The following is a 24096-nucleotide window of genomic DNA, read 5'->3' as shown; positions in this document are numbered from 1 at the left end:
CTTTAACATCCTAGATATACTGCAACCCTTAACCCTTCGGGCACTGCGTTTAATATTTCGGGGTAGTGGTAGTAAACAAACCAGAGTACTGAAAGCTGATCTACAAAGAGTCATGTTCCAGACATCCTGCTCTTTTTCACAGGGATGGGAGGTGATTTAGAACTTGACCTGTATGTGGGTGGCATTATGTGAGAGAAACAGGGAAAATACCGAGAGTCTACATGACGGCTCACTGATAACAGCCAGATGTAGAGGACACATAAAGGAGCCTTTCAGTGGTGGGATACAAAAAATAAAAGGACTTATTGTAGAAGGCAAACATGCTCCTAACGATACCACGGGCTAGGTAAAGAGTGTGTGGCACTTTCACGGGTCAAGGTTAACCGTGTACATACACGTATGTAAACAGACATCTCGATAGCCCAGTCCCAGGACATTCCTTTAAGCCCTGCATCCAGTCATACTTTTTCAGGCCTTTGTTATTAATAGCAAAAGTTTACGTTTCGATAGAACGGATTGGACACTTATTCCGCCGCCACAGCAGCTTTTTTTTTTCAGAAATAAAACAGATGTGCGCGCTATCTCTGTTTGAATTAATCGAACAAGAAACATAACAGCTGACCCCAGACTACGCTGTCTGCCAGAAAAAGAGAGAAGAAAAAAAAAAGTATCTACAGAAAGCGAACAGATAGCAAAGACAAAAAAAAAAAAAAGCTCTAAGAGTCGGAACAGCGATTATCTGGTACAGGATCTGCCTCTTCCCAGACTAAGGCCGGTTTGAAAGTTTAAAACTCGCATAATCTCTGCGATCTGCTGTCTGTGGTCTCCTGCAAACCTTTTTTTTTTTGTGAATACAAATTTCTAAACAAATTACAAAAAAAATGTAACATACTTTTCTACCAAATGTTACTTTTATATATATATAATGTACCCCCACTCTCTTGTAATCCAAAAGGAATTTAACTAGTCCACGTGAATTTTTATAGATAGGCATTTAATTGATGTATTTTACTTAATTTTAATTTATTGTATTTTTTCCCAATATTCTTCATTTCTTGTGTTTTTCTAAATCTTTTTTTTTCCTGTTTAACTCCCTTTTCTTATTGCTTTGTACCAAGAGCACTATATTTTTGGGGGGCTGTGTTTAATGTTTAGGGGTTTAGGTTGGTCGATTATCATGTTACGTGAACATAAAGTCATCAAATAGTATTTGAACCCGCAGCAACATTTTGGAGTGATCCATAGGAACATAGAATTTGACGACGGTTAAGAACCCATTTGATGTAGAGACTTAGACCTTAATCAGTCAATCTATCCTTAGATTCAGGATTGCTTAATGCCTATCCAATTCAGTCACTGCAATAGCCTCTACCACTTCCGATGGGAGGCTGTTCCACTTATCTACCACCCTCTCAGTAAAGTAAAACTTCCTTACATTACATCTAAACCAGTGACCCTCTAGTATTAGATGATGGCTCCCCTTTGAAATAAACTTCTCTCCTGTACCAAACATTTTGAAACCATAGAAAAGAGGGGCATCAGGGGTGGAAAGAGGGACACTTGGGTTGTATGCATTTGCCGATTGGATTCTGGATTTTACATAAACACGCGGATAATCATTAAATATTCACAGCTGGGATTTTCGCAGCCGTTTTGCGCCTGGTGCCCAGAGGAGGCTTGAAATGATGAGTCTTGTAAATTTTAAGTAGACTCTTAAGAATAATGGATGTGTTTAATCATTAGAACCACTTAAGGCTCAGTGCTTTTTCTGAAAAAAGGGGAAAAAACGCAAATAAAACAACAAATACCAAGAAGCAAGTAATATGTCCATTGAAGTTGTTTTTGTAGATAGAGTGATAGGTTTGAATATTTCTATTTTTTTTATTTTGTTGGTTATTTGCGGATGGTGTTTGTGTTACATCGTTAACATAATATTACATGTAATCGTAGAGTATTCTCTTCTGTATGTTTTTATTTTTCCCGGTAAAGTCTATTGGCTGGACACTTTAACCCCTTAATGTACGGGCTCACAATGCATTGTTTTTAATGGGTTAAGGGACAACCCATTGTCCTTAAATAAAACCTCTTGTTTTTGTTTAACCACGTGGCTATTATATTGTGTGTAGATACATTTTTGTTAGTAATTTTCCGAAAGAAATAGGGGATCCCGATATAGACGGCTTGTAGGAAAGAAGAGAGACGGGGGATGTGATAGAAACATTTAAATACGAGCGCAGGAGGGAAGCTTATTTCAAAGGAGGAGGAATGTTAGAACAAAAGGGTTGTAATCTGAAACTAGAGGGTCAGAGGTTTAGATGTAACGTAAGGAAGTTTTACGTTACTAAGAGGGTGGTAGATATGTGGAACAGACACCCAGCAGAAGTGGTAGAGGTTAATACAGTGAGGGAATTTAAACGGGCCGAATGGTTCTTATCTACCATTAAATGCTTTGTTTCTATGCAATTACATGCGTTATAAAATTATAATTTGATTTATTTAATTCCCCTCAATGAGCATTTTCTCAGGAATTGGCTCTGCCTAACTAGGACAGCTAGACTCCCAGGTCCCCATCATGCATGAAGGCTTTATCTGCTAAGTTATAGCAGCTGCAAGCGCTGTCAGAAAACTGTATAAAATAACAATGTCATTTCGTTAGATGCAACAAATCAAATATACAAACCATACAAATTATTGGCTCTCATAGAAACATAGAATATGACAGCAGATAAGACCCGTTCGGCCCATCTGGTCTGCCTGTTTCCCTGATCTAAAGACCTTAATCAGTTGTTGGTGTCCTCTTAGATTCTCCTGCTGTATTAGCCCCTACCAATTCTGCTGGGAGGCTGTTCTTCTCATCTACCACTCTTCCAGTAAAGCTCTTTATACAACATATGAGTTCACTTATATTTTTATGAAAGATGTGATTTGTTTCTAATGTTGGAATTTTTTTTTCACGTTTACTTCCGGGCTTCCAGAATTATGATAAGATTTAGCGCCGGCCTGTCGCCCCCCCCACGTCATTTTGTAGGTAGTCGTGTATCTTGTTTTCACGTTGAAACCCACTGAAAACGGAGAGCCCGAGCGCTCTTTGGGGCAGACTGGGAAGGGCGATGTGCTGTGGGTGTGAAGACGTTTCAAAAGCTCCGGGGAGAACCAAGTCAAAGTTTCAGATTTCCACACCTCAGAAATTAAGTGTTTTCTGGATCATAAAAGAGCGTTTTCTTTGTGACGTGCGCTTCGCGGGCCTCTCGATCTCAGCGTAACATCACTAGACAGGTGTGGCACACTCTTGGGAAGGGCCGCTGCAAAAGCTATGACAACCTTTATTGTAACAACAGTCCTTGGAAAGCCTCCCCCCCCCCCCCATTTCTTCCTGTCATTGCAGTCTTAAATCACGAGAATAATTAAACTATTTAACGTCTGACTTTTTTATAGTGGGGATAAAGCGTTGGCGTCTATCGTAACGTCTCACATGGAATTCTATAAATCTTCCCTTTTTTTTTTCTTTTTTTCCAGGAGTAACAATTGTGAGAATATTATTAATTTTTAATACCCAATATCAATGGGACGTCTTCTGGGATATTAGTGGGTGCGGCGCGGCGTAAGGGATTTAGCATCTGCTAACTGTCCTGAAGCTTGTAAAAGTGCCTCTGATTTATGCCAGATTAGCCATATATTGAAAGACTGGCTAAAATAAACAACCAGCCTAAATAAAATGACTACTAAAAATCAATAATATCGTTAACTACTATGCTTATATATGTAATGACACTGGGGACGGGTGCCGAATTTGTTTTAAGTACGACCTAAAGTAAGTCGATCATGGTGGAAAATAGCTGAAATCTTGACCGCCGGCATGAACGCATACGCAATCATTTTATTTCCTGGCGTGTTTCAGAAACAGAATAAAAAAATTACCTTTTCTTCCTTAATTACACTTATTTTTACTTTACAAATTAAATTTATTCACACACTTCCAGATTTATCGCAAAGCCTCCTTTTTTTGAAGTCTGTACATTTTTTTAAGAACTGATTTCATAAAATCTTCATAACCTCGTCCTTAATCTCCAAGTCGCTGGTCTGTTTGCCCATACAGCGCCCCGCATTCACAATCTGATTATCTGCAAATCCCACAGTACGTGACAAAAAATTTAATTCCGTTCCCGTCAGTAAGTGACTTGTAGACTTCCGTAGGTAAATGAGAATATTAGTTCCACCTTCCAAGAATGAAGGGTATTGATACAGAAATTGAAAGCCATACTCAAAAATCAAGACTATAATTTATAAAGCATTCAATTCTATGAGTTTCTGGTCATTCCTTCGTCTTGTCTTAAATCTATTTTAATTGTATTTTACTAAAGTACTGAAAATTGGGTCTGGTATAAACGGACGATTATCTGAACTATTACAGTCAAAGAAAAATGTCTTAAAGTTTAACCAAAATATCGAAAAAACCTGCTATATCCAGCTGCAGGCTTGAATAATTAAAAAAAAAGTTAACTTAAAGGTGAAGTAAAATTGAAATAAAAAAATCTTTAAAGCAACAGCAGTTATTTATTATACATAATACGGCAGCCCCAAATTGTTATTCTTTTTAACAGGTGTTTTCTGTCTTTCTTTTTTTTTTTACTTGTTTCTAATATTTACTTATTTTGTGTGAAAAAAACCAGAAGAAAAAATTGAGAACGCAAATATGTTTTATCGTACGCAAATAAAGGCTGGTTACACATGGTTGATAATGAAAACAAAACATGTTAGCACCTATTACATCATGGAGTCAACAAAGCGTGATTCTCGTCTGATAACGAGTATGCATTAAGTATATATATTTTTTTTATTTGCAGGTAACATTTGGTGGAACGTTCATTGGCATCGGTCGTAAAACTCCAGATTGCCAGGGGAACACAAAGTACTTCCGCTGCAAGTTCTGCAACTTCACGTACATGGGAAACTCATCAACGGAGCTGGAACAACACTTCCTTAAGACACATCCCAACAAAATGAAAGTGCCATCCGATTCTGGTAAACCTTCAGAGAAAAACGCCAATAAATCAAGCCCTGTTCCTCGTTCTTGTGAGCCTGGAGATTTGGGAAAGTGGCAAGACAAAATCACTGTTAAAGCAGCAGATGATATGCCAGTTGGATACTCAGTGCCAATTAAACCGGTAGATTCTTCCAGGCAAAATGATACAGATGACACCAACTACTACTGGTGCAAGTTCTGTAGCTTCAGTTACGAAGCGTCCAGCAGTTCCAAACTGTTAGAGCATCACAGCAAACAGCATGAGGGAGGGATGTCAGAAAGCCCCAATTCAGAGCTGAATGACAAGATCTTCAGAGGATCGGTCATTAATCAAAATGAAATTGCCAAAAATGCTGAGGAACAGCTCGCGGGAAACGTAGAGAAAGGAGTGGCTAAAAAGAAAGACATCTCCGATAAACCAACCGAGGATATTATAGTAACAAACTACAATTGTCAGTTTTGTGACTTTAGGTATTCTAAGAGCCACATTCCAGAGGTAATACTGGTTGGGCCTCTTCTCCGCCATTACCAACAGCACCACAATATTCACAAGTGTACTATTAAGCATTGCCCGTTTTGCCCCAGGGGCCTCTGCAGCCCCGAAAAGCACCTTGGAGAAATTACTTATCCTTTTGCTTGCAAAAAGAGTAATTGTTCTCATTGTGCTCTCTTGCTGTTGCACTTGTCTGCTGGGGTGACAGGGAGCACGAGAGTTAAACACCAGTGTGATGAATGCTCCTTCTCCTCTCCTGATGTAGATGCACTCCTGCTTCATTATGAGAATACACACGAAGGCCAGGCCTCTGAAGTCAAACAGGAGCTGAATCACCAGCCAACGTCCGATGGACAGCCGACCATCAACGAAAAAGAAAGCAAAGAACACTCTTGTACTAAATGTGATTTTATTACTCTGGTAGAAGAAGACCTTTCTCGACACTACAGGTAAGGACGATGTCTTTCTTATCTTTGTCTTTTCTTTTTCAGGTGGTCATTATAAGCAATTGACCTCAAACATTGTTTAATGTCAACAGCCTAGTGACGATTAGAGAATCATAAGCCTTAGAGGATTATAAGATCGTTGTTAGGACATTAACGTTGCGGTTGTTCTAACATGTTGGACCTTTGGGGCTTTATAAGCCATTGAAAAATCTAATTTACTTTATCATTTACCTGCAAGGTCTAAAATCTATCAGTACCCCTTTCATGCCAGGGTTCCAAAAAGACACCCGAAGCCTGAACTTCCACAGTAGTGAACGCAACATAATGAGGACACCAGATATGATAGATGTGGTCCATAACACGCATTTAGTTGTTTTATCTGAATGCATTTTGTTAGGAGAAAAAAATATTTCTAGAAGTTCAAAAAATTAATCAGTTTCATATACATTATGCACATTGTTTAACAGAACAGCATAACATGTATGTAATACACAGTAGACTTGATGATTAGAGAGCTTCATCAGGCTCTGTAGCTTCTTAGATGGTGAAGCTGCAGCTCCTTAGGGGTCACTTTCATCACCTACGGTTAAATTCTATACTGAAATGATATCCGCAATACCCCGTTGTATGTTTCTGCAGCACGGTTATCTAAGCCTGTGTATTAAGAGACAAAACATTCAAAATACCTAGGCTTCAGATGGACAATAAACAGTTGTGTTTTATGTGGCGGAGCTATTTGTTGTTGAGCTACAAGCTGTGATCCACAGCAACTCATTGTCAATTTTGACAGTATTAGCTGGCGAGATAAAAAAAAAAAAGCCCACATCTGTTATAAGTTAGTTGAAATCCCGGCTACAAGTCGACTTAAAGAGTTACACATTTATTGGCAAATTATATTTTTGGGACAATGCTAGTGCTGGGCTTTCAGCATTCGATAAGAAGAATTAAAGGGGGCAGAAAGCAACGTCACGCCACATGGAACACTTCCTGAAACGTAACGCAACATTTCCTATTACCTAAATATTTCCTAATCAATCAGCTTTTAAGAAATTTTATGATTCACTGTATGTGAACATCTGAAATAAAATCAACCTTAAACACTGCTCTATAATAAATAATAATAAAAGTTGATGGGATCCTGATAAACTAGTTCAGAAAGTTTGTTTATATATATATATATACAGTGAAGGAAAAAATGATTTGATCTCCTGCTGGTTTTGTTCTTTTTCCCACTGACAAACACATGATCAGTCTAATTTTAATGGCAGGTTTATTTGAACAGTGAGCGAGAGAACAACAACAAAAATCCAGAATAATGCATTTCAAATAAGTTATAAATTGATTTGCATTTTACTCAAAAGACATGTGATACAGGAAGAGTTCCACTGGCAAAAACATTGACAACAATACTTGTTATGTCACTACATCTCTCGCTGTTCACATAAACCTACCATTAAAATTATAGACTGTATTATATATATATATATATATATATATATATATATATATATATATATATATATATATACACTAACCTTCAAAGGTTTGGAATCACTTAGAAATATCCTTGTTTTTGAAAGAAAAGTAAATTTTGTCCATTAAAATAACGTGAAATGGCTCTGAAATCCAGCGCTGACGGGGTTAATGTTGTAAATGACTATTGTAGCTGGAAACGGCTGATTTTTAATGGAATCTCTTCATAGGCATACAGATGGCCTTTATCACTCTCATCACTCCTTTATCACTCCCATCACTCCTGTGTTCCAATGGCCCTTTATCACTCCCATCACTCCTGTGTTCCAGTGGCCCTTTATCCCTCCCATCACTCCTCTGTTCCAATAGCCCTTTATCACTCCCATCACTCCTCTGTTCCAATGGCCTTTTATCACTCCCATCACTCCTCTGTTCCAATGGCATGCCTAGTGTGCTGATCCAAGTTTAAGTTTAAAAGGCTAAATGATGGTTAGAAAACATTCTGTAATTATGTTACAGCCAGAAATGCCCTTATTTCCCATGAAAACTAAGTGACCCCAAACTTTTGAATGGGAGTATATATATATATGACTCACTTGCCTTTGAGCTTGTATAGAATGATAACTCGACAGTCCCACCTCAAACCAACTGTAAGTGTGTACGGTATTGATTCAGCAAAGTAGGACGGCAGTAACACAAACAGAACCCACAACTTTCTCACAATGAGAACGCCTGCTTGTGGTTTTTATTATTCAGAAAGATTAAAATAAATAATTGGCAGTTGGATGGAATTGGAAATGATGACCTTAACACCCATCAAAAGTAGGTGCCCAGGCCCTTTCCAAATATATGGCTTAGCAAAATAACCTGCACATGTATGTGAAACTTACAATTTAGTGAGTATACCCAATTTTTTATTACATGTTTCACATTAAAAACGGGTTTAAAAAAAAAAAAGTGCTATTTTTATTTCTAAGAACAGTTTAAACGTTTATTCATGATGTAAATACATCTTAGTCATTTTGTTTTATATATTAGACGGGTCTGTTATTTCACCCCAATCGACAGGACTAACACCCAGACTCCTTATCATACTGTCTTGTGGTAAACAATGGAATGGCTCTGTCTTAATCATCTAGACACTCAGACTAATGAAAGTATATGGAGGAACAGACTTCATTAGCATTGCCATAAAGCATCAGCTTAGTGAGGTGATTGAGCAGGGAAGGTTCCCCAAAATATCACATGACTGACAGCAATGGTGGCCTCCAGGCCTGCAGATGAAGGGAGTTTATTAGAACAAAATGAAATAAAAACACTAAACAGAACATTATCAAATCACGTAAACCTAAAAACCAATAACATGACATTCTAATCACCAAAGTTGCATTTGTAAAAGTACAGATTTATTAAAAAGTTTTTTTTAAAATATATCATTTTTGTAACACTGACAAAAAAAACCTGAAGCACAAAAGGAAAGATGAATGGAAAATGTCTTCCCTCAGACTATGGGAAAAGAGAGCATGTATTATAAAATACTTTCAAATTATGTCAGGGTATGGAAACTTTCACAGAAATATGTCTCAGTGTTCCAAACTCTTTAATAAAACTTGTCATAAAGCAATATTTTCCAGCAGCGATACCGTAATTTCTAAAAATGAAACATGTTCTTACGCTTTGTATCTACTGTTCCATCCAAACCAATAAACAAACCTAGTTCTCTGATACAGAACCAAAGAAACCGAATTCAAATGATCTTCATGCCCCCTGTGTTTTCCAGAAATTGCCCCCTCGGTTGATCTGATTTAAAGATTATGGGCCACTACCTGAAGTGCAATTCCAAATATAGCCACTAGGGGTATAGTGTAAGGCTTTAAGCAGCATTTACTCCCCAGATTGGATCCTTTCCGTGCACCTTCTGTTTTATTTATTTTCTTTTGGTTATTGTGTTGGGGACAGGGCATGAGAATAATCCAAATTGTTGGCCCCAAAAGTACTTTGGGCTGCTTTATTACTGGGGCACTATGCTGAACAGAACCCCCCACCCCCTGGGCTGAATACTGTCTTACATATATCACATCAGGGCCGGCCGAAGACTTAACGCCGCCTGGGGCGAAGTTTAAAACGCCACCCCCCCCGCCGACGCCGGGGGGGGCATTTTAAACTTCGCCGACGCCATAATCTACGATCCCCCCCGGTACTTACCTAAACAGTCCTGCGGCGAGTCTCCCTGCTCTGCCACGGTGCCGGCTTGTACTGCTGAGCGCCGGAAATTGACGTCACTTCCGGCGCTCTGCATTACAAGGCGGCACCGGGACCGAACAGGGAGACTCGCCGCAGAGAAGAGAGAGAGAGGGGCGCCGAGCGGGTAAGCGAAAACCACTCGGTGCCCCTCTCTCTCTCCTCCGCTTCAAAAAAAAAACAAAAAAAAAGCGCTTGGGGCAGCAAAGTGCCGCCCCTTCTAAAGTGCCGCCTGGGGCAATTGCCCCAGTCTGCCCCATTATAGGGCCGGCCCTGTATCACATATATAATGATCCATTCCCCCCAACATTTCAGGTGTCCAAATTGTGACACCTGTTTTGTGGGGGCTTGACTAGAGGCAGGAAGGCCAAGACTATGAGCTGGGAGTGGGTAGGGCTAGAACCAGGAGTAGATGGGACCAGATGTGCAGCCATCTGCCCACCTTAACCAAAGCCTCATCTCATAGTGTCAAGATTTTACTGCTCCTTGGGATGGTCAGAGGAGATCAGAAGATCTCCCCAACCAGCCCACGACCCTAACTGCATGTAAAAGTTGGGCAATGGGTCAGCGTTGCTGGACAACAACAGAGGGCCTGAAAATCAGGACTGTCTTGCAAAACTTGGACACTTGGGAAGTATGATCATCTTTGAATTTACTTGAAATATGCACATGAAAATAGATCTGCCGGGTTGACTGTTCGGGTTTTAAAACAGTTTACAATATGGTACAAATAACTGGTGTGTGCGCTAGTTACAGATGTCCAATAGACAGGGCTAAAAACATATGACGTACAAGTCAATGAATACTTTACAATTTGTACAAGTGCATACACTGCATGAATCTACTAGAAAGCAACAAGTTCAAATGAAGCCTCTAACCGTGAAGCAAAACACCAGACGTGTCCCCCCCCCCATGGGCTTCCTCGGAGGTGATAATGAGAATAAAAAAGATAGCAACCCTGGAAAGAAAAGAAAATACCAATCATTTTATAATACATAAAAATACAATTAATAATGTACAACTAAATTTGAGGCAAGGTCTGGCAATTTGACCAACACAATATCTTTTTTTCTTGACAAGTGACATTGCGACATTGAAAATTCTAATTTCAGAACAAATCTCTGCAGTAGGGGTTAGAAAAGATTTACTTGCCTGCTTTTTTGTTCACTTGGTGACTCATGACTGCTTGCATATTCAGAGGAAGAACAAGTTTTGACATAATTTCATGAATGCGTCTTCCTAATACTGTGTGGGAGGGCAAAAGTAATTTTTATATATATATTGTTGCTATTTCACATTCAGCATCTTCTATATCTATTATATAAAAGTCAGATATTAGAATCCATATGATGGGGTCTACAGTCACCATGGTTTTCCACGTCGTACCACAATCTAGATCTCCTGGCAGTTAATGCAGGGAAGGGGTTAACGGCCATAGCATTCTGCGTAATCTAAGTGACATCAGGCAGTTGACAGAGTTGTCTGCCTGTCAGTTGGTTGTTGTATACAAAACAAATAATCTTCACTTCTTATCCAGGACCATTCCGGATTCTTGTAGAATTTAATTAAAATAACACTTAAGGCGATGTTTTGCCTTCTGTTTCAATACCCTTCAATCTTCTAGTAGATCCGGGCCCTCTTCTGTTTCTATACCAGCGTGTTTAATGAGTGTCCCTGTATTTGTCAATGTTGATGTTAAACGAGTACTCGCCCCTCACTGTCACAGTGCTATGGAATCTGCTGACACTCTATTAAAACAATGTAATAACAACAATAATAATCTTCTCTCCTTAAACGGACGTTCATGTCTCATTTTCCTCCAACCATCAGAAAGTGTTTACACTTACCGATGCCCTTCTTTTTACTTCAAAACACTGCTTGTTTACTTTACTTTTTTCTGTAAAATTTGATCCATACATCATTTTATCCAAAATGTCTAGAAAATACTTTATATTTAAAATCATTTTTCTTCAGTAGTCAGTGGCCACCATGGTGGTTTGACGAAGGACATCATTTCGATGTAACGTGAGGACGTCTTAGATGTAACGTGAGGATGCTTTACTCTTAACCAAGAGGCTGGTAGATAAGTGGAACAGCTTCCCAAGCGGTAGAGGCTAATACTGTGCAGACATTTCTTTAAACATCCATGAGAATGTATCTCAGACGAGACCAAGGACTTATTAAGATCTCAGTCTTTACATCAGGAGAAATGAGCAGACTGGATGGGCCAAATGGTTCTTATCTGCCATCAAATACTATGTCTCTATGTATACTTTTAGTAAATATGACCATATGGCCATACTTAGTAGACGTATAGTGTTGTCACGCACTTAGATGCCAAATACTCCAGTTACATCTACAGTGACATCAACACATTTGTTTACGTTTTGTCTAACACGGTTTATCGATGACATTTTACCCCCTTTTTTTCAGTTGCTCTAAGCTCTTTTTGTCTGTGACAAGCACACATTAACCATGATTTGCTTTCTTGGCTTTCAAACCAGATGAGAAAGTGAGAGAATCTATTAAACCAGTAAAATTTGTAGCACCTTACAGAATCGGTTAACAAACTGCTGAAGGAAATTCCTTATAGAGTGAGACTGACAAGTTACTGATTTCTTTTTTTTTTCCCCTTTTCTTTTACCTTCTCGTTTCTCATTTCAACAATAGAAACCTCTTATCTACTTGACAGGAACATGATTTTTTGCCAGTTGTGTGTAAATGTGTCAGCTTGTCTATTAAAGAATTCCTTATGGGTACAAAAGTGCATTTTTTTTCTCCAGACAGCAAAAAAAAATTAAATATCTATATAAAACCTTATAAAATACAAACACGTGAGATTCTGTAACTATGTAACAGTCGTGTGGGTTAATATGGAAAACTGAAAGTAGGTGCCAACCGACATAGTTGCTTTACTAAAGTGTTTTTGTGCGAACAATATAATGTGATTATTTTTTTTATCATATGTTTTTGTTATTTCTAAAATTTGAGGATTTTCACAGCACATTTCAGGGCACATTTTACCTTGACTGGGGAGTTTAGTTACATTTAGGTGACCGTCCTATCAACAGCATACACTTTAATTGGAGAAAGCTATATATTGGGTTTTTTAGGACAAATTAAGCTGTTTATAGATGTAGCTTATGCATTATATCACAATATATTAGTAAAAATCCGCCCCCCCCTAAAAAAAATATTCCCTCCTAAATTCCAAATCAAAAAGTAAGTAAGTGAAAGTAACCTAAACTGAATAATAATAATTATAATAAAAATACGTTTCTTAAAAGTGCCCCCCCACCTTTGTCTATATATAGATATATTTTAAAATACATGTTAATTTTTCTTTTTAATTGTAGGAGGGTGCATAACTGCTATAAATGCCGCCAGTGCAGTTTTACCGCACCAGACACACCGTCACTATTGGATCACTTTAACTCGGCTCATTGTCAGGAGTCAGAAATTGCAACATCTAATGGAGGGGAGAGCCATGGAACATCTTCCATCAAGGAAGAACCAAAAACTGAGCTGAAGGTGTACAATCTTGTCGCTCACGATTCCAAAATGGGAGAAGCCATATTTGACAGCACTGTGAAGAAAGAGATGTTTGATGACAAAGAAGTGCTCAGGGAGAAAGCGTGGTCCGACGGTTCCGTCGATGATCTTCGAGGTGTCGCCTGGAGAGGGCCAGACATCTTGAGAACAAGCCCGTCTTATACACAAATAGGCTTAGGGCTTCTGACCACAGTGGCTGTCAACCAAGAACAGCAAAAATCATCAAGAGACAGTCCAAACGTGGAAGCAGCTCACCTGGCAAGACCTCTGTATGGCTTGTCTCTAGAGGCCAAGGGATTCCCCGGGGCCACATCTGCCACTAGTGGTGAAAAGTCTGGACCACATGCAACTCCGTACCAAGGAGATAACAAGTCAAAGGATGAATCGCAGTCTCTTTTACGGGTAAGACTCTGTTTTTTTTTTTTTTTAATTTGTTTTACTTCTGCTTTTTTTTTGTAATGTTGAGCTCATTGATTTGACATTTTTCCACGGGTCCTCAAACCGCTAAATGCTCAGGTAATATTTTGTATGCGTGTACAGAGCACAGAGCAGACATCACTCACCTGCAAACAAATATTGGATGGTTGGCTTGGAATCCTGGCCTGTTTTGAAAGTCCTAGGAGAGTCTTGAAAATGTCTGTGGGTATAGCTTGGTTTTAGTTTACTAGTGGTAGGTATAATCGTATATTTAGTTGAATTTGTGTAGGGGCTGAGCTTGATATTTAGAAAAAAAATACGGTTTTTAATTTGTGTTCTAAAAATTACACTAGCTAAAAATGAGCATTTATAAAAGCGGGTAGGTAGGGTGCGCTTATTCTTAAAGTTTGCTACAGTTCCCAGTTATTCCAGTTTTTTCCATATAAAGCCATGGAAATCCATGTATGCATTGTTTTTTTGGGGAGATTAAAAAAATTATCAATTAATATTATTTTTGTCCTCCCCTGGCTGAAGAAGGTGTACAAATACTGACCCTTTAATCAAGCCACAGCACACAGATAACAATTAACTGGCCTTACTCGTGTCTGAAAATAGTTTCTAGAACATATAAAAGGTGCTTTGAATACGTATAAAAAAAACATAAAAAAGACGTACATTTTGATTACAAAAGCAGATTTTATTTTTTTTGTACAAAGCTGGACAGAGACATACACAAATTAAAAAAAAAAATAATAATAAAAAGCTTAAACATACAAAATTCGTAAAATATTGGATTTAGGGTTTTCTGTGATCTGATTGCTTCAAACTAGACATAAGAAGTTTAAAAAAGGCAGAGCGGAGGAGTAAGCAGTAATGCACGGTAAAACGGTAATCAAAGGAAATTTCTACAATGATCGTATGAGCGAAAAGAAAATGTGGTCGCTATGATGTTCCAGCATAAGGAGAGATTTGCTTTCAATATTTCCATATGGAAAGAATTAAATGTGAAAAAATCTGACAGTGTTTCCTTTTAATTTTGGGAAAAACAGACGTCGCCTGAATGTTTAGAGCATTACAGATGCAAGTAATAGAATACCGGAGTACTGAATACTCTTGTGATAGCTTATGAATGAATTAGTGTCACGACATGTTATGTTCTGTAATATTCACATGTCTCCCTTATTCTCCGTGAATTATAAATAATGACAACAGACAAGAACCAGTCGCCAGCTATTCTACTATTCAATATTCACACACACACATAAAAAAATAAATATATATATATATATATATATAAAGTCAACAGGTACCTTTTATAAAAAAGTTTTAAAAGCAGCATTATTAGTTTAGCTAATTTCTTATTTTTTTCATAATTTATTTCCAAATTCCATGTGTACGTGTGCATATCCACCCTAAAAATCTAAATTTATTTAGATTTTTTTTTGTATCTCATTAAACAAGCAGCATATTGCATAATGTTTTTTTTAGAGCAAAACCAATACACACAAAAATAAACAAACTCGGTATTTAGAATTAACCCTTAGAATTTAGTTTCTAGCGCTGGAGTTTTGATATATTAAAAAAAAAAAAAAAAAAAAAAAACCTGACCGTTTGTCCAAAAGCAATAACGCCAGGTTTTGTTTTCAAGGCTGACTCATAATTGGCTGTTCTGCGTTTAGGATTCCGGGTATTTAGGTAGGACCTTGTTTCTGTCTGTTTCTGGAGTTTCTAAGCTGGTGCTACATAAAGTAATACCATCTGGTGCAGTAATTTCCCCAACAGACTGATCACTTGTTGCAGAAAGGGCTGGATGTAACGGACGTGGAGCGTGAAGGGTTTTTTTTTTCCAGTAAGTAGCAGCAGTGGTATGTATTGGCTAATTGGAAAAGGCAGGCACAGATTTCAGAACAAGACTGCATTGTCCTTTTTTTTTCTTCTTCGGTGTCTGCAGTCCAGGCCTCCCCGTTCAGCTTCCTTAACCACCCCTCCTGGTCTGTAACTTGTGATGACCAAACATGCAGAATGTTAAGGACTCTGTTTTCTCAGCGACACCTCATTAGCCCTTCCGAACTTGCATTTCGCTTACCCCGGCTGTGCATTTGCCAAGTTCTGCATTTGTAAGAGTACACGGCATCCAACGTAATTCCCATGCCCCTCTTCTCCTTTACAACAAACGGCTTTTTAAAAATGTTTCTTGTGCTCTTCGGTCCCTCTTCGTTGTGTTAGATTTTTATCGTAGCCGGTAATCTACCCTTCGTAGCCCTCATTGAAAGAAAATGGCACGTCATGTCAAAAATGTGGATGGGACAGTTCTCATAAAACAATCATTGCGTAATTAACCCCCCCCATACTCTGAAAGGCAGAGTAGATACCCCCATTAGCCATCTTAGCAGATGGGGCTGGAGCTGGTAGGGCTCATTGAACCAGGAGATAGCATTAAGAGTATGTAGACCACTGCATCGTAAATTGTCGTGTTGTGTTGCGTGTATATGCGCCATACACCTAGCGGTGCTGCCTTCCTCGAAGTTGGCAACGGCCACCGTCGAGCTCAATGAGTGGTCTTTTTTTTTCAGTAAAACACTGCTCGTTGAGCCGAGAAAAAAAAAAGTAGCTTTTTAAGTCTCCAGGATTAAAGGTGCATGCGTAGAAAAAAAAGAATGTACTAATCTTTAGTTGTGTTAATTTATTAAAATGAAAAGTAGGAAGGGTGCAAGAGGCATTGGCAACTAAAATCATTATGTGGGTGTGTAACAACAGTGCCAAAGTGGGCCAGAATTACATAAAAAAAAAACCTTTAAGGAAAGCATGAATCAGAAAGCTGAACAAAGAGATTATAGAGTCAACCCTAAGCCTCCAGGCATTTGCGATAAACAGAGAGAAATATTAAGGTTGCTAGGCTCATTCTTGTGATCCGGAGAAACAGATAAGAGATTTAGAAATATAACGCCGCTCCGGATTAATTATAAATACATCGAGTTGCATAAAATATGTTGCAATAATTTCCAGGAACTAACGAGAAGAATAAATATGCATTTTTTTTAATTAAAAAACACACAAATGTGCACTGATTTTTTTGGTTCTTTACTCCACTTTTCATTGCCGACTGATCTACTTTGCCATTGTCTCTTGTTGACAGTATATTATAACCTGTCAATATAACGTGTCATCAGCTAGAACAATCAATGATCAAGTGAATAGCAGGTTGCTAGGAGGGGTAGTTTTCTTTCTTCTTAATTTATGTCTTGTTTGACGTCATCTTGCTTGCTTTGTTCTATCTTCGCAGAATAGTTTTCATTTAGTTAAAAAGAATTTTCATTTACGATGACTTTTTTTGGGTGTGGTATATATACTTTAATCTTTAAACTTGTCATTCACAGATAAAAGTTCATAACATTTCAAGCTAATTCAGAACTGTGGATTGATCATTTTAATCAATATATGAATTGACGTGGTTTTTTTAATCTAAGGTTGGATTCCAAAATGTTTGCATTGGGAAAGACTTTAAGTACGTCCGTTCTTTACCTCCGAGGCATCTTTTTATACCCGTTAAATAATGCATGGTGCATCATGAAAATTATTGATCGTAGGCTTCAGTGAATCATTTTTGTCCAACTAAAATTCCGAGCTAGTCATTGATTTTTAAAATGTGGACCGTGGTGATAATGAGTCAGTATACTGATGGAATAAATAGATAAAGGATGGTGAAAATTTACATTGGGGGTTATATACTTTTGTTATTATTGATTTTTTTTTTATGTTATAATTAAAAAAGACATCAGGAAATAGCAATCTATTGCAGTTGCTATTTTTTTTAATATGTAACCGTGAAGTGCAAATAAACAGCTGATTTTGATCATGGCCTTGATAATCATCATCGTCGTCATCATCATCATCATCTAAGTGTCCTTGTTTATTTAGAAAAACATGTTTTAAAGACCTGGATTTCTTCTTTTTATATTTATTAGATAAAAAAACAAACAAAAAGGAGCTCTTACTATTGGCTCTTGAGGATACAGGAAAGGACTTTTGAAACTCCATTGTCTCATCGTAAAATGTGTTTGTGTCCCTGAGTTTCAGTGCAGGAAATGGTGTTTGTGAAGGCTGCTTGACCTGATGGCACAATAAAAAGGTCACATTTTTCAGTGATAGAGGAGTGTTATAGTTATAGTTGTTTTCTATGTCTATGTTATTTGCTGTCCAGACCTCATCTTTCAGTCCAGCTGCAGACTTCTAGTTATACACGGTAGTTTTGGTTCTTGTGATGTCAGAGTGACCCCGAGGTCAACAAGAGCAATCCACCAACCACACTTGGCACCAGCTAGGACTCAACTGTTGAAAATAAATCACAGGGAGATGGAAAGGGGCCTCAATGTCTTGGTCTGTTTTATATCTATAATGAACCTGCAAATCTCTCTGATGGGTACCAGGGATGCAAAGGTGGCCTGGCCATCATCACCGGCTATCCTGCTTCCATGAAATTGAAGGGGAACTCCAATTCTGTAGCAAAGTCATAAAATACCTTTTTTGAGAAGCAGTGCATCCCACCAAGCAACAGCGGAAACATGGTTAAGGGGGATAATAATGTGCAAACATAGCCTTTTATGGAGTAGGGATCAAAAATGATAACAGATGATTCCAATTTGGAATTACCGGTAATACAAACCAACCAATAGACAATGAGAATTTACATGTAATAACCAATTAATGGCAGGTGGTGTGTTAACAAACCACTTCAGAGGTAGGGATAAGGAAGCCAGTGGGGAAGCGTCTACTTTCAATGGTGACACTTCTCCTGGCCTCTCTGGGCAAAACTCACAGTCATGCCAATGAAAATGGCGCCTACCCTCTCCATGTATTGCTGGGGTAAAGGACGACTAATCAAATGCAATCATTGAAACACCTTCCACAGGGATCCCATAGACATTCTTTCCCCAATCTGTGTAGACACACCTTCACTCCCATCACAGTCTCATCCGTTGTATGGACTCGTTGGATCCGTTACATGGATCCGTTGGGAGACTATAAGCTGCTGAACATGAACTGGTCCTCCTTCACTCACTGGTTTAGTCTATACTCTAAATAGTTGACATGCTTTACAGAAGTAAAGATACAAAGATGATTATCTTCCTGATTAAGCAGGCAAGATGTTAAACCGTAGAAAAAGCTGTAGAGCTGCTACTTCATCCCATGCGGAGTTTGGGGACCTTGTGGTATTGAATAATAATTATCAATGGGTATATATTTTATTTCCTAATTTTGTAAATGAAGTCCTAAATTGAAATTGCCTGCAAACAATGATGTTATCCTATTTGTAATTTTTTGATGCTACTGAAAGCACAGTCCATTAAAGCCGAAAATATTTCAGTTGCAGGTTATTAATGTGTAAAAATTCCGCAAAAAAAAAGATTATTTACAACCACAGGAAGGGACTATAAAAAAAAAAAAATCCTTTTCATAGACGTTGTTACGGTCCCTTCGCTATCTGCATTTTTAGCTGGAAAAGTGTATTTGTTTCTGAGCCATAATGACAAGGAGAACTTGAGCGGTGCCAGCACAATGGTAAATCTTTTCTGTTTTCCGTACGACGCGGCTATTTTAAAGCGTCTTTAGACATTTAATTTAAGATACATTTCAAAACATTTTTTTTAAATAGAACCAGTATCTAAATATAGTAATTGATACCCTGTGTTTTGTAAAACAGTATATTTTGTATTTTGCGTTAGGCTACTACTTTTCGGAATCTAAATGACCTAACCGATCCCATATGTTTCTTTGGCGTTTTTATTTTAAGCAGCACATTTATAAAACAAGCGCGCGACTCCAGAATGTGAGAATGTGTTGTAGTGTCGACCTGCTCTGGCAGTCAGATATTTAAAGATACAGAGGAGCAAATAGAGCTATTCACCTACGGAACTTTGTTTCTCTGCCTTTCACAGCAATACTAGGCATATTAAATGAGTTGTACTGGCGCATTCAAACAGGAATGTCCTAAATATATAATACTGTATATAATATATATAATATAAACTGAGCTGTGGTGATTTTTTTTTATATAAGAGAATATAATCCTCCATCTTGGTCTGGGCTATGCTTGCTTGAATGGTATCCACCAACATTACCAGTGTCCCATAGACCAGGGTTCAACCAGCCATGGCTACTAGGCATTGCTTCCTTGTGCCTAGGGTTTTACCTGCTGGACACACTACTATACACCAACATTACCAGTGTCCCATAGACCTGGGTTCAACCCACCATGGTTACTAGGCATTGCTTCCTTGTGCCTAGGGTTTCACCTGCTGGACACACCACTATACACCAACATTACCAGTGTCCCAAAGAACATGGTTCAACCCGCCATGGCTACTAGGCATTGCTTCCTTGTGCCTAGGGTTTCACCTGCTGGACACACCACTATACACCAACATTACCAGTGTCCCAAAGACCAGGGTTCAACCCGACATGGCTACTAGGCATTGCTTCCTTGTGCCTAGGGTTTCACCTGCTGTACACAACACTATACAAAGCTGGTTCATGTATCCATACCTGGCGTTTCAATCACGAGGAGGCAAAAGCTCAGCGGGGTCACTATCACATGACCCCACAGGAGCAGCGGGGCAGTTCATGTGTTTTGTGGCTGGTTCCCACACGTGCATGAAATTTGTTTAAATATGGGTGCAATCCTTACGTATAAACAATCCCGGTTGGCAACCTGTTTTGAGTCAACTTTGAAACTCACCTTCAAACCAGCAGATGAACAGCCACAAAATATTTATGTTTTTTATAATGTGTATCATTAAAAAATGGAATATATGTTTTTCCTTTATTTGTTCCTATTTTACATTATTTATTAATATTTTTGGCTTTCATGTTGCGAGACAAAAACATATTATAGAGTTGTGTGGCAGTGGCAGACACATCCAAAAAAAAAATAAAAAACCTGGTTTATATACGAGAAGTTCTAAAGCAAATTTAGGATAGACACCTCTTCAATCACATTAAGAAATGATAATTATAAGGGCATATTTGACAGTACTTCCCGAGGCTTTGGCGACAATGCAGAGTAGTACATAATAATGAACATACATTTGCCGCATACAGGCTCTTCCACCTTTCGTTAGCACATTCTTCGTTGTCACCCTCCAGTGTATAAATTGTTACCTGACATGCACTGTATGGATGACCTGAGATCTAGATTTGCCTTGTGATGTTAAAGCCGACGCTTTTTTTGTGTCCAAATCATTGGACGCCATTAAATACAAGTCCTACGAGTAAAGTGTCTCTATTAATAACACTTGAAGGTTTGGCCAAGAAATGTAACGTTCAACTCATATTAAGACACTGTTATCCCTTTAGAAGCATTCTCTATTGTATTCTCAATTCTTTTATTTTGGAATTTCATATTTAATGATATGATGCGCAGTTACATTACGTTAATTAGACATGGGTTGGGATTTGCAATCCGGAGATAGATACAATGCACACGCTGGAGGAATAATGTTGTGGCCACCAAGGGGTCTGATGGTCAGGCCAAGTTTTGAGCTTTTATTTATACCGTGCCAACATTTTACGAGACCAGAATAGACAGACTAAGACAAACCAATACATTAGGTAAAGATGGCCTTGCTCAGAAGCTTACAATTAGAATGCAGTGAATCAGACCAAAAATATTGTTTATCTCCCCCAAATAATCACATTTTGTGTTCTATTATTTAAATCTTGTTTTTCTAGTTTAATAATAATTTTTAATCACTTAAAGGAAAGTTTGTTGGGAACAAATACACAAGTATTTCACCCTTCTGCCTGCTGTAACTGGTACACTTTATTTTAATCTATTTGCCTTAGGATATTCCTAATCTTTCATGTAGATCCCAGTCAATTAACAATGTAACAGACATTAAACACAAAAGGTTTATTCATCCATTCAGCCAGCCACATCATTGTGTTATCTTTTTTTTTTTTCTTTCGTAGGTGATGGCTAAGCCTATGAAATATAACATAAATACAAAAGAGTTCTGTTATATTCTTCATTTAAGGAAACGGCTTAGACAGTAATGTGTTTTTTGAACTGGAGTCTAAAGATCGGCCATGTTTAGAAGCCTCGGTGAACTGTAGTGAGTTGGGGAGGAGGATAATTTAGACCTTTGTTTCGACGGGCTGCCTCTCTAGAAAGGCCAGTAATATTTCTATTTCGTGTCATGGGTTTACAGGTGGTGTTTTTATGTGAACTTAACCAAGATTTTTTTTTTTAAAGAATTTCTGCCAAAAATGTGTTTTTGAAAAATATAAATCTGAGCTGTGGCGTAATAGCAACGTATTGATTATACATTTAGATCTGTAATTGAAGCATGAATAATCAAATCGGTTTTTTTTTTATATTAAAAAAAATCAATATGGAGCGTACACATTTATTAATAATTTATTCTTATTTTTTCTTTTACTTATTAATTACAATTTTTATTAAGTAATAAATATATGCGATACAAATTGAAATATTGAGATTATTTTAAGTAATAAAAAACAGGCAGGCTTTCCTGGAGTATGAGAATATTTTTTTACATTTTTTTTTTTACTTTTATTTATCTATTTTTTTAATTTTATTTTAACAATTAGCAAGAAACTTGCTGAGCATCAGGTTTAATGTAAAAAGTGGAATTTCCATACAAGTCTCTTGACATCCATTCATCAAAGCGGTGTGTCAGATAGCTGTACTGCCCCTCGGGTTATAGTGCCTGTAGGGGGATTTAAAGAGAAACTCCACCAAGAACACGCTGGCTGGGCTAAATTCTGCGTGTGGCCACGTCATTAGCTTTGTTCTTTTTTTTGTTATCGCACAAAAGCACATTTCTCAGCTGGCAAATAATAAGAACAAATCAGACTATAAAAAGTAAACGTGTTTATTTGGAATAGAGTCAAATTACAATTGGTTTTGCTTACAATGCATTATTTTTCTGAAAGCAACAATACTCACAAGTATTATCCTTGGTAAAAATAGTATTTATTACATGTAGACATTTTACGAATTATCATTCTTGCATATTTTCTTTACTTAGGATAGACCCATCTTTTCTAATTTGCTGCACAGTTTTTTTTCAACCTTTTTTGGGTCCAGAGTATACTTATTACTGATTGAAAAAAAAGTGTGAATTCTATGTCGGTGAACTAAACAAGTGGCGCAGAATCCTTATTAAAACTGATTACTATTCTTGCTCTCATTCAAGCCCATTGGCAGAATGAATTTTCTCTGACGGAAACCATTCTCCATTTTTAGAGAAATTCTAATGTGAAAAGTGTCTCTTTTATGTCTGTAATATAATGATAGCCTACAGTTTATACTCCAAATGATCTGTTGTCACTTCCACTTGTCCTTTCCAGAATTAAAGGCTTCTCTGGATTCCCATATATATATATATATATATATGTGTATATCTTGATAAAGGACCATGGTGTGGTCTGGAGTGTCAATTCTACTTATCTGTTAAATAACGTATTATTTGTGAAAGAGTCCCGTGAGTGTGAATCTCTATTTCTGGACTTTGTATCTATACATATATATATATATATATATATATATATATATATATATATATACATATATATATATATATATATATATGTATTGTATATATATATATATATATGTATTGTATATATATATATATGTGTATATATATATATATATATATTTATTTATTTTTTTCATTGTTTTATATAGCGCCATCAGATTCTGTAGTGCTGTACAATGGGTAGACAGGACATAACAAGTAGTAACATAACAATATGACGTACAGAAACAACAGGTGAGGTATATATATCTATATATATCTCTCTCTATATATATCTATATATGTATATATATGGCTAGGAACTGAGCTTTTTGGTTACAATCAGCCTTCAAATCAAACAAATAAAAATGTAAACCATGTTCCTCTATGTGAACATTCGTTGACGTCAGAACATACATTTTCCATTAAAAAAGGGTTCTTGAAAAGGTTATATTTGACATTATTTTCGTTGGCTTCAATTAATATGTTTAGGGCTAGTTATAATAATAATTTAAACACGTTCAATTGGTTAATTAAATACCCACACATGGCAGTTTTCTGTTTTGAGTTCATGCAATTTTGGACTTAACTATTGAGTTTTTGGAAGGAGATCGCACATCATTAAGCACCTTGTGCTTTGACGTGATATTATATTCTCGTAGTATATTGTACGGCGTTAGGGCCACTGGGTAAAGCGGTGCAGGTACTCCTGTTTATTTTTTGACATTGTTAAATTAGCAAATGTGGAGACCTCTAATGTGAAAAAACAACCTTGATAATTGAACATGCCACTGGGGAGCTTGCCTGGTAAAGCTGATTCCTATTATGTGGACATGCCAAAAACCAATAATTAAATCTAAAGAGGCAGGCGATTCAAATAGTAGGTCGAAAGCCCTTGAGAAACACCTG

The 24096-nt window shown here is 37.5% G+C and overlaps 1 protein-coding gene across 1 annotated transcript in view; it reads left to right on the top strand.

The window, feature by feature from the left end:
- TRPS1 (transcriptional repressor GATA binding 1) overlaps nucleotides 1-24096 on the top strand; it is a 133668-nt gene that overhangs the window by 44329 nt on the left and 65243 nt on the right. The window contains exons 4-5 of the mRNA XM_053468270.1: nucleotides 4845-5965; nucleotides 13033-13630. Coding sequence (XP_053324245.1) covers nucleotides 4845-5965; nucleotides 13033-13630 — 1719 coding nt within the window. The remainder of the gene's footprint in view (nucleotides 1-4844; nucleotides 5966-13032; nucleotides 13631-24096) is intronic.

The sequence above is a fragment of the Spea bombifrons genome, chromosome 5 (assembly GCF_027358695.1).
Source record: "Spea bombifrons isolate aSpeBom1 chromosome 5, aSpeBom1.2.pri, whole genome shotgun sequence".
Classification (NCBI taxonomy): domain Eukaryota; kingdom Metazoa; phylum Chordata; class Amphibia; order Anura; family Pelobatidae; genus Spea; species Spea bombifrons.
The sequence above is the reverse complement of the archived record's forward strand: the minus strand, read 5'-3'. Positions and strand labels throughout refer to the sequence as shown.